The 11,791-nt window shown below is 41.3% G+C and overlaps 1 protein-coding gene across 1 annotated transcript; it reads left to right on the top strand.

Annotated features, from left to right (window-relative positions):
* The first annotated feature begins 1,138 nt into the window (after window positions 1-1,138).
* Window positions 1,139-10,203, top strand: LOC141782582 (immunoglobulin superfamily member 3-like). Its single transcript, XM_074659123.1, has 11 exons — window positions 1,139-1,427; window positions 1,639-1,821; window positions 2,565-2,942; window positions 3,051-3,467; window positions 3,598-4,002; window positions 4,704-5,069; window positions 6,257-6,628; window positions 6,726-7,118; window positions 7,893-8,297; window positions 8,749-9,141; window positions 9,237-10,203. Exons 2-11 carry the CDS (start codon window positions 1,752-1,754, stop codon window positions 9,440-9,442), a joined length of 3,405 nt encoding a protein of 1,134 aa, XP_074515224.1. The 5' UTR covers window positions 1,139-1,427; window positions 1,639-1,751; the 3' UTR covers window positions 9,443-10,203.
* The last annotated feature ends 1,588 nt before the right edge of the window (window positions 10,204-11,791 follow it).

Below are 11,791 nucleotides of genomic sequence, written 5' to 3'. Positions count from 1 at the left end.
GCTGCCGAGTGTGAAAGCGTGGTAACGCCTTTCGCCTCACTCAGAGGCAATCCTTACTATAATAACATCACTTTAGGTGCAGCAGAAGTCAGACGGCGGCTGGCGATACCACGGTTTAGCGCTCACAAGCGTGTTACGGACAGCAGGGGGAGCAGGATATCTGTTTCCACCCTTGATCACACAGTAGGCTACAGATGACTTCATAATAAACAGTCTATAATATTACACCCTGTCATCAAGGGCAGACTGCACCACAGAGTAAACAGTTTCTATGTAAGTTATGATTGCAATCAGAATATATTAGACAAAGGTTAAAATCTGTTGGATCTGGTAAAAACTTTAGATAAAAACAAACGAGCTGTTTTTGTGTACTGTGTTTATTACCTATATTGCATGCATATCTATCTATCTATCTATCTATCTATCTATCTATCTATCTATCTATCTATCTATCTATCTATTTATCTATCTATCATGGTATGTGTAATATCTATATTATCTATTATATATCAGATAGATAGATATTACACATACTGTGATATATATAATATATATATATATATATATATAATATATATAATATCTCTCTCTCTCTTTATTTATATACTGTATATCACTATACTTTTTTGTATTATTATGTTATTATACTTATCAATAGTTTTCACATTATGGCTCCCAGATTTGCACTGCTGGATTTCTGCACAAATATTTGCATGATTCTCTTATGTAGTGCAAGTTATTATAGGTATATAATGTATGTTTTGTATCTGTAGATTTTTAATGTCATACCTCTAATTTCCAATTTTATTTGTATTTATTTCATTCTAATATTATTTGTTTTTTTCCCCCCTGACCTTTTAGTCTGTCTCTGTGCTTCTGACTCCTCTGGGATTAATAAAGTATTATCATATCTTATCTTTACCTCTTATGAACAGATACAGACTATTTCACATTATCTCATGACAGACACAGCTGCAGCAGATATGAATGTTTTCATCTTCTCCAATAAGTGGCACTGTTGTCCCATCCATAGATGTACAACACCATTCAAACTCTATCTAAATGAATCCAAACTTATTTCCTGTTTTATATGTTTGCTGAAATAGGTCAAACTAGGACCCAAGCTGTTTCCTAGCAACATGATTCCATCGCAGGTCCTTTATCTCCTCAACTCGTTGATGCATGATTGGATTATTATATTGTATGTTAATCATGTAAATGAATAATCACATTCTGGAAAAAAAAAACGGAAGTTAATCATATTTTATTTTGAAACAAAATGCAAACAATGGTTGGTGTAGTTTATTCTCAGTGTGAAAAAAAACCTTTAGACATGGAGGGGCGTCAATCTGTGAGGATGGAGAGCATCACCAGCTGCCTGCAGCAGAGAGCATCACGTTATCTCACCTCACTTCACATTATCTCAGGTATGGTTGAACGCTCACCTGACTGTTTCTCTCAGTTTGTTAAAGCTGTCATTTTTGCCCAGTTGATTTTGTATTACATTGATAATGGTGTCAAACCATATTTAGGCTACACAGACATATACATGAAGTAAATAATAGATTCACAAGTACAGTATGCTGCAGCTGTGTGTGTAATATGCAGGAAATATCTCAGACTTCCTCTTACCCACAGGAAACATTACTGTCTCTGACAGACAGACAAACTGTTGGACAGGGAGACTGACTAAAGGCTTGGTCACAGCTGCTATGGTGTGAACACTGAGTTACTTCTGAGGCAGGTTCAGGATGAAGTGTTCCCTGCAATCTCTTTTGAGAGCCAATTTGCTCTTTTGTCTGGGACTACTTCTACACTGGGGTAAGTAGCTTACATTGAATTCTTGCACTTGGATTGTATTCTGGTGAGTGAGTGATCATGCTGAGTGGAAATATGGTTAAGTATTAGTATTTATTTTGTTAAAATCTAAATAAGAACAGAAAAGAGAGAATCATTTTAAAGTAAGGAGGTAATAAGTGGAGCCAGGAAACTTGATGTTGCATTTTAAGTGGAACATAGTTATTTGTGCGTCTGTCATTATGTCCATCTTGAATATAATAAATAACAAGAAGTAATAATAACCACTAATACATGTGTATATATTGAGCTAGATTTATCTGATAGATCCCAAATACTCACTGTGTTTGGTGACTTATTTTTATGATTTCATATAATTATATTTGCAAAGATTTCTGTGGTTGAACTTAATTATTCATATTGATGATTCACATATGTTATTCTCTCTGTCTTTTTAATAACAATTGATTCATGAAAGCTGGAAAAGCAGCAGTAATTGCTTCCTTTCTTTTGGATGAATACAAATGTACTGACATTTTTTCACTATTTAGGTGCTCATTGAATATTTATGAATACATAATTCACACTATATACTGTAAAAAAAAATTACAATTTGCAAAGCAACTTGAAGGCTATGAGTGTTGCTTTACGTATCCATGCAATACTAAAACAAAGAGTAGACCCTGGAGCGTAGCACCCTTATATACTGTAAATCATGACTGATGCTTTAAGTTGCACTATTCAACCGACTTCCACATTGTCTGCAGGAGAAGCCAGTGTGCACACCGAAGTGCAGGCTGGGCCTCTGTACCGCATGGTGGGCTCTCCGCTCTCCATCTCCTGCAATGTGAGCGGCTTCGCCAATAACAGCACTCAAAAGGACATTGAATTCCGCATTATGAAGCCTGCAAATACAAATTTTGAGATCAACATCATCAGCAGCGGAAACCAAAACTTCGGCTATGCCGGGTACCAACAGCGTGTGAGGAACAAGGGTATCACTCTGACGCATTTGACTCCAAACACAGTCCTCTTTGAGATAAAAAGCCTAGAGAAAGGTGATGAAGGGGAATATCACTGTTCTGTAATCAACCCCCCAGATTATGCTTATGATGGAACCTACAGCGCTATGACAAAAGTGAAAGGTAATCAGCTACTGTTCTACTTTCAAGACTTAATACTTTTCAATGTAACTACATCGCTGTATTTTAAGATGTGACTTTAATGTCTCTGTTTCTGATGTGGTGCCGCAGTGATTGACAACTCCCTCAGCGTTTCATCACCTGCCCCCACCTCACTGAGCTATAATGAGGGTGATGCTCTCACGTTTACATGCCAAGCCTCCAGCAACACCGTCCAGCACACCCACCTGTCTCTCACCTGGTATCTCTGTAAAGAAGACAAGGCCAACGCTCAGCCTATCATTTCTCTGGATAGAGATTTCACACTGAATCCAGGCTCTGGGTTTGAAGGGCGTTACCAAGCTGGACAGATAAGGTTAGATAAAACGGGAGAGGCCACGTACAAGCTAAACATGGCTCACCTGGAGCTGTCTGACCAAGGCAGGATCTACTGCCAGGCTCAGGAGTGGATCCAAGATCCCGACCGCTCCTGGTACACTATAGCACAGAAGGATGCTGAGGAAACTACCCTGAATGTCAAAGCCAGAGGTGAGAAACAGCTATCATCTATTAGCAGATCTTGATATGAGTTGACACATTTGCTCTTCCTCTACGCAGTTGTTGTGGCTTCTTAACAGGATGTGTGTGTCTCACTGTGCTTATTTTTTGCCTTGAGTAGAGGTGGCGACAGACACTTCGTCTTTGGTGGTGAGAGTCTCGGCGCAGTCGGAAATTCTGCAGGAGGGGCAGGAGCTGTCGCTGTCATGCAACGTTGTCACGCAGAACCTGAAGGAGAGGTTCTTCTCTGTAGCCTGGCTCAGGGGAAGCGTAGAACTGGCCCGCGTTGGCCCTACAGGCATTCTGACTGCGGGGCCCGAGTACAGCGGGCGAGTGAAGGAAGGAGAGCTCAGGGCAGCCAGGACAGGGGACGGAGATTACCGTCTCATATTGCAGCCTGTCAGAACCGAGGACCAAGGAGAGTATATCTGTAGGGCATGGCTTCAGGACAGAGGCCAAGATGGGACCTTTACACCGGGTGCAGCACAGGACTCCAGCTCCCAGCTGGTCAGCATCTCAGCCACAGGTCAGTCATTAAGTGAGCCCATACTGACTGAGACAGAAAGACGTTTACTGAGTTTAAAGAGGACCTATTATCTTTTTGTGCTTTTTTCCTTTCCTTTAGTTTGTTATATAGTTTTTTGTGCATGTTAAAGGTCTGCAAAGTATAAACAAAGTCCACGCCAAAGGGAGTTACTCTTCCCCCACAGATACACTGCTCCTGAACTGCCTGAAACGCCTTGCCTGAAGTCCCGCCTTTTCTTCCGTAACGTGATGATGTCACCAAGTAACACATTTGCATAATACCTGCCTAGCAGCTAGTTTGGCACGCCCTCAAACAAAGCTAGTTAGAGTGGAGCTGGAGTGGAATCTGAAGAGTTTGGTTCGGTTGACCAATCACAACAGAGTGGGCTAGCTGACCAATCAGAGCAGACTGGGCGGTATGAGAAAAGTGAAGCATTTTTTGAACAATAAAGCATGTAAACATGTTCTAGTAGAAACCTAAAATACATATACACCTGAATATAAGCATAATAGGTCCTCTTTAATTTTCTAATTTTTACCCAGGATTGTCTTAATTTTATCTTTTGTAATTGAGGCTTCTTTGAAAAAAGAAGAGTTATTATTGATATTAATAAGATGACATTATTTATAATGAAGTGACTGTGTTTTCTATTCTTCTCAAACACACTCATGCCATCTTTCTGTTGCCTTGTCTCGTCACAGAAAGCGGGCTTTCGGTTAAAATGCAAAACACTAGTGGTGTTAACGAAGGTGACAGGCTGGAGCTCACCTGTAAAGTGCAGGGGGTCAGAGGTCAGCTCTCCGTCGCCTGGCAACGCAAATCAACATCCGCGGCTGCGTTCACCAGTGTCGTCAGTCTAAGTCAGGAGGGTGTTATGGAGAAAGCGGAGGAGTTCACGAGTCGCAAAGTGAAGGCAATGCGTCCAGCGATTGACACCTTCACCCTGGAGCTCGATGAAGTCACGCTCTCTGATGCAGGCGTCTACCAGTGTGCTGTGTCCGAATGGATGGCCAATAGCAAGACCAGCAGCCAGTCACAGAATGCTGCTGTGACAGTGGCTCCTACAGGTAAGACACAATTTCGTGTGATATTATTCAAGACAAATGAATGATGAAACACAACAGGTTCCTCTCATCAATTAGATGGTCTGATTACTCTCTAAAATAAGTCATTTTCAACATATCTGAAACTCCCATTGGAAAACATGCCAAAATGATGGCAAAGCTTAGGATGTGGATGTTGCTCAGTCTGCCAGTTGGTCTGTCTGTCTGTATGCAAGAAATATCAAAATTCCTGAGTGCATTCATGCTCCACAGAGAGTGAACGCTTTCCATTTTAGCACTACATGGACTCCCCTCTTGTGCCACCTCGGGTCAAAATTTGAAGTTTGCACACAAGATACTACTGTGACATTTGTGAGGAAATTAGTTTGGGATTTTACTCTGCTCAAACTTTGCACTTTTAGCCCAACTTCACATAACGGTCTAAGAAAAACCAAAATCTTCAGGATGTGTTTTGTTCTGTCCAACGCTTTTTGTGCTGTAGGGTATAATAGATATTGTAGGGTTCACTTCCAGGGCTCTAGACTTAAAGTTTTGTCAACATGCATTTGTTGAAATGGCACTGAAGTATAGACTTTAGAGTGCCTCACTGCATATATTTGCATATAATGACGACAAATTGATTTTCTACCGCTTAATGCTTTACATTAAGCGGTAGAAAATCAATTTTTCAGTTCTAAGTTTTATCTGAGGACAAGTATGTTAACATAGACATACTGGATATTTAATGCATTAATGGTCATTTTATATAGATATCCATCTATCTATCGATCTAGATATACTGTATAGAGATAGATACTGTATGTAGAGATAGATGTATAGCGATCTCTATATCTAGATATATAGATCTAGATATAAAGAGATCTAGATATAGAGAGATCTAGATTAGATATATAGAGATCTAGATAGAGAGAGTGATAGAGATCTAGAGATATATAGAGATATTCTGTAGATAGATATATAGATGGTTATGGGCATATTAACCTTTACTTGTTTTAAAGAAGGAAATGATATTGAGAAATGATGCGTACGTATGAGAAAAAGCTGAGTGAGGAGACAGACAGTATTTTGTAAATTTCCTTTACTCACATCTCTTTTCTGCTGTGACCATTCATGATCGCATGATGATTGTATGATCACTAACTTCTGCTTTCTTACTTGCCAATGCTGACTATTGTGGATTTGTGTCACAGATTCCTTTGTGAAATTGTCTCTGAAAAGTCGCAACAACGTAGTGACTGTAGGAGAAGATGTGGAGTTGATGTGCCTGGTCAAAGGGCCACGTGTGCCAATAACACTGACTTGGAGCCTGCAGCGTGATGCCTTGACCCTAGATAACATCCTGATGCTGTACTCTGACGGAGCCATCAGCTGGTCTGGAGATCAGCACCGCTACCAACTCAAAGTACAAAACAATCAGAATGGAGTCGTTCACTATCTGATTATCAACGGCGCAAGCCGCAGGGAGGCAGGAAGCTACCAGTGTAGTGTGTCTGTCTTCCTGGAGAATGTACACAAGAAGCTGCCATCGTCCAATCTGCTGGCTGTTTTGGTGCAGGACCCAGGTAGGCTACTGCTGAGATTTGTGAGGCTGCAGGCTGTGCATTCTATTTCTCTTTATTGCTCACCATATATGACGTAACTTTTCTCCCTCTCCTATAGTGAGCAAGCTCAAATTGACCACCACCCCCGCCTTGACAAGAAACATCAACACTGACATAGAAATGAAATGCTCAGTTAGCTCAGAACCCTCCGCGTCCTCCCGCTACGCTGTTACCTGGCTGCTCCATCAACAGGCAGAAAATAAGACTATTGTGAGCTCAGACCAGGACGCCCTGGTGACATTCGGACCCCAGGTTCAGCTGAGCCACAGACAGCGAATCAGCATGAAGCGCACTAAGGGCCCTAGTTTTGAGTTGAACATTCGGCAAGCTCGGATCTCAGACGGTGGCTCATACGTATGCGAGGTGGTGGAGTGGCTACAAGATCCTCATGGTGACTGGTATCAGCTCTCACCAGTGTCCAAAACCACAAAGCTAACAGTTATTGAGCCTGGTAAGTTTGTTTTAAAGCCAGAGTTTAGTAAGAATTTAACATATATCATCAACATGAAGTGCATACAATTTTAAAGTCCCCTGAAAACTTCTTTTCTCAACAAGCTGCTTACTATACACGATAAGGCCCAACATGAACACACTATGTGCTGCCAAAATTCAAACAGTTTTGCTTATTTCAAATGAGATATTTCCGTATTTATCTATTTGTCCTTTCCTTTCTCGCTGATTTTAAGTGGCTCAGTTGGAAAAATGTGATGTATTTCTTTGCATCATTAGGCAACATTTGAATCAAAAATGTGTCTTCAGTGTGTTTTCAGCACTTTAAATCAAATGTTTTTTAGTGCTGAAAGCCTTTGTGAATTTACTTTGCACGGTAGCTGAATTCTCGCCATATCACGAGATCACGCGAAAATCCATCTTGTCAGGCTACAAGATGCGTTTGTGTCCAGAGTTTGATTGACAGATGGTTCATCCAATCACCTGCCAAGTATTTTTTGAAAGAGCCTGCCCTTTTCCAAACAGTTTCCAATGACGGCTTCTCAGATGGTTCTGTGTAACAAACCATCTAGTGGGTCAGGTTATTTGTGAATTACTATTTGACCAAAATTCTTAGGACTGTTTTCTGAATATGGCCCCTTAACTTTTATTTCGATTTTTTCTTACTTAGATTTTTTTCAGAAGTTTCAGGAGCTTTAAACAAAATTAATTTGACAAAATACTAATGTCTTTATTGAGTAAATTTGTCTTTTCTCTGCCCACTCTCATTCTCCAGCCAATGACCTTAGTTTAGACAAAGAACAGCCGCTGCCTGCCAGGGAGGGAGACGAGGTGGAGCTCAAGTGTAACATCACCTCAGGTGCAACCGGCCCTTCGTTTCTCTACAAAGTCACTTGGCTCTACGCTGGACATAATTCTTCAAGCACAAAAGCCCTGGTGGAGCTTGATCACAGGGGCCTGCTGAGTTACCCAAAGAACCAAGAGCTCACAGGCTTGCAGGGCCGGCTTCGTCTCTCCAGGCCCACTCAGAGCAGCTTCTCTCTGGGGATTCAGAGCGCCCGTGAGGGTGACAGTGGGACCTACCAGTGCCAGGTGGAGCAATACCAGCTGGATGAAGGTCGCTGGCAGCAAAAGGCCTCAGACAGCACTGGGCCCATCACACTGACTGTAAACGTTACGGGTATGATCAAATCTTTCAGTGTGCTCTGTAGGCAGCTTTTTTAAATGTGGCTGGGTGTTGGCATGGGGATTTTTCATGGCTTGTGTTGCACAACCGCACATCTGTTTCTCAGCAAAATAACCACTTCTTTAATGGTGCTCTCATGTGTTTTGCTCTTGTGGTGTTAATGGTTTTATGCATGTTGTTTTTTTATGTACATATGCCCTACTTGCTCTGCTCTTTTAGTATTACAGATTCATTTTGTTGTGTTTTCGGTTTCTGCCCTTTGCAAAGCGTCCTAATCTTCCTGTTGGATTCTTTCCCGCCAAAAGAACTTAACTTACTAGCTTGGCCTGAGGGTAGCTACTACTGTAGTTGAGATAATGATGTGGCGAGGACAGGAAGGAAAGCCAGGGTTGAAATACTGAGGAGTTGATGAGTTACGTCTTTTTACCTGTATGCTTTTACACAGAAAACAACCTGTCCATTTTGAAGGAAGAAAAGAAGTTGAATATGAGCAGCTCCCAGGATCTCCCTATCCCCTGTCATATCAGCAAACAGTCCAGCACGGAATCTGAGTTCCAGGTCACGTGGTTAAGGCAGAAAGAGACGGAAACTGAACAACGCCCCATATTCACAGCATACCGCAACTCCACCTTTCAAGACAGGTTTGGGAAGGGTGATCAGCTAAGATTTGGCCACCCTCTACCCAACCACTTCAGCCTCACAGTCTTGAAGCCAAGTCCTGAAGATAGTGGCCGGTATTTCTGTGAGGTAGAAGAGTGGCTCCCATCTCTGTCTTGTGGGTGGAGGATGGTTGCAGTGGAAAAGTCAGGATATTTGACTGTTAATGTCTATGCAGAAGGTAAATAGCAGAATCTCTCAGCAAATACTAGTGTTTGAAAGTCATGTTAAATCATAGACGCCAGTAAAGCATTTTTTTTGTCTTCTTCTTTACAGGAGATGCTAAAGCCGTCTCTGAGCCAGAATGCAAGTCGAATATGTGGATGGGGATTCTCATAGCTACAGTCATCTGCTCACTGTTGGTCGTATTCCTCCTGGTGCTGAAGATGTGCCGGAGCAAAGGCTCAGGAGGAAAAAAGTCAGGCCCAGATCTGTGGACAGAGGAGCACCCTCTGAACACCAAACCCAGCGGAGAGATCTGAACCTCGTAGACCAGAAGAGAGGAGAGGAAAAATGCATTTACATTTTTTATGTGCCATGTAATATATGCAATGCTTTATAATTCAAAAAGTTGCAGTGTACATATTTTTTTAAAGTCCAATAATTCTCATTTAAATGAATCTGTTGATAATGTTCCATAAAAAAAAAATGTTACTCCCTGTGCAGCTGGGAATAATTTTGCCTTTATGAATTAATGAAATTAATTAAACCTTTAAAATTAAACAAGCGGTTTTCATTTTAAAAGCTAAAATTTATCGCCAGCATAATCACCAGCTTCTTACTGCCTACAATGGACAGTTGAGCGAGGCATGAGATCAACTTAGTGGCTTCACACCTGCAACTGACAGATTCTTTTTTATGAAGCGACATACCAGGCTGTCTTTGATGGGGAGAAGTCAAAGCCTATAGCATGTCTGAGGGAGTAGCTCAGCACGACATGTGGTAAGATGTGAAACTTCTCTCTGCGAGTAACACCGCAATGAATCAACCGGGAAGTGCTCTGTGGTTCTGCAAGAGCACATGACGTCTGTGTGTCGTGCAAATCTGCTGAGATGTGATGAGCATTTGGGCAGACAGAGGTCACATTCGTACAAAGGAAGTAGAAATCTGTCAATGCAAACATTTCATTTGTGTGTGATTCTGAATGATGAGACGTGCACAGTGTGTGTGTGTATATATGAGTGTGCTTCAAGGAGTGTGCGCTTGCTGACTGAGCCCATGTGAAATAAAACGCTGAAACGTTTTTAATTGTTTTGGCTACTCAATCACACTGCATTTGAAGTTAAACATTTACGATGATATTAAAGAGGTCTTATTATGCTTACTTTCAAGTTCATACTTGTATTTTGGGTTTGTACTAGAACATGTTTACATCCTTTAATGTCCAAAAAGGCACTTTACTTTTCTCATATCGGCTGTGCTGCAGCACCTTTTTTCACCCTCTGTCTGAAACGCTCTATTTGAGCTCCTGAACCTTCCCCCGAAAAGCCCAGTCTGCTCTAATTGGTCAGCAGGCAAAGTGTGTTACTTGGTGACATCCCCACGTTATGAAAGAAAAGGGAGGACTTCAAGCAAGGCGTTTCAGGCAGTTCAGGAGCAGTGTCTCTGTGGGGGAGAGTAACTCCCTTTGGCCTGGACTTTGGGTTTTGCAACTTTGCAGACCTTTTACATGCACAAAAAACTATATAACACACTAAAGGAAAGGGAAAAAGCATAATAGGTCCCCTTTAAATGTCTGACTTTCAATGGTCTTTCACATCCATAATGGTTGAACAATGTAGGAATTGTTACTTTTCTTATACATGGTCCCACAATGTAGGACAATGCAGCGATCAAAGATTCTAAATACACAGTCGGAGCATTTGGGGCTCGAGGAATGTTCTGGATTATCCATGTGAATAACCTAAAATCAGTGTGTGTGCATGTCTTTCATTTCTCAAAGAGCAGACTGGTGGTAAAACCAACCTAAACAAGCAACCTCCGGTTCTGAAAAGTGAAGCCAATTCGGAAGTCAAACTTGCATTCGTTCTAATAGCCAGCAGGGAGCGACTCCTCTGGTTGCAAAAAGTCTGATTGTAAGGAAGTCTATGAGAAAATGAGCCTACTTCTCACTTGATTTATTACCTCAGTAAACATTGTAAACATGAGTTTATGGTCTCAATCGCTAGTTTCAAGTCTTCTTCAATACAGCATGATGTTCATTAAGTAAACTATGGTCCCATTTAGAGTCAAATAGACCATAAAGCAGGGTATGCTTTAGGGCGTGGCTACCGTGTGATTGACGGGTCGCTACCACGGCGTTGTCAGGTCAAGGAGTTGTCCCTGTTTTTGTCTTACAACTTTAACCCTTTCACAGTGTTTTCAGTTCATGAAAGTTAATTATCACCCTTTGGTGGCCTAAAAATGTCTTATTCAGTGTTCGGTTGTGCTTAGCTGGTGAACTCGAGGTAGTGACTATGTCCTCTTCTTATACAGTCTATGGTAGAGCACCACCAAATGTTGCTTGTTGTAGACTCACTTAGTCATTGGTTGTAAATTATTTGCAACCAATTTTACATATTTAAATCATCCCCTAAAATTGGCAGATAACGCATTGAATGGGCTACAGTTACAGCACCTCAATTAAAGATTAAAGTCAGCACTTAACTTAAAAAAAATGTGTCACTGTCCAACACAGGATGGACTGTCCTTGTGTACACATGAATACATTCTGCCATAATGCAGTTGCTGCATTTTAACAGATGTCTCTACTCAACAAAATTGGATGTTGGAGCGTAATCAAATCAAAACTAAGGAAGGAGAGGAAAGTAGCCTCTCTCTCTCTCTCCCTG

Source organism: Sebastes fasciatus, chromosome 14, assembly GCF_043250625.1.
Source record: "Sebastes fasciatus isolate fSebFas1 chromosome 14, fSebFas1.pri, whole genome shotgun sequence".
Lineage (NCBI taxonomy): Eukaryota > Metazoa > Chordata > Actinopteri > Perciformes > Sebastidae > Sebastes > Sebastes fasciatus.
The sequence above is the reverse complement of the archived record's forward strand: the minus strand, read 5'-3'. Positions and strand labels throughout refer to the sequence as shown.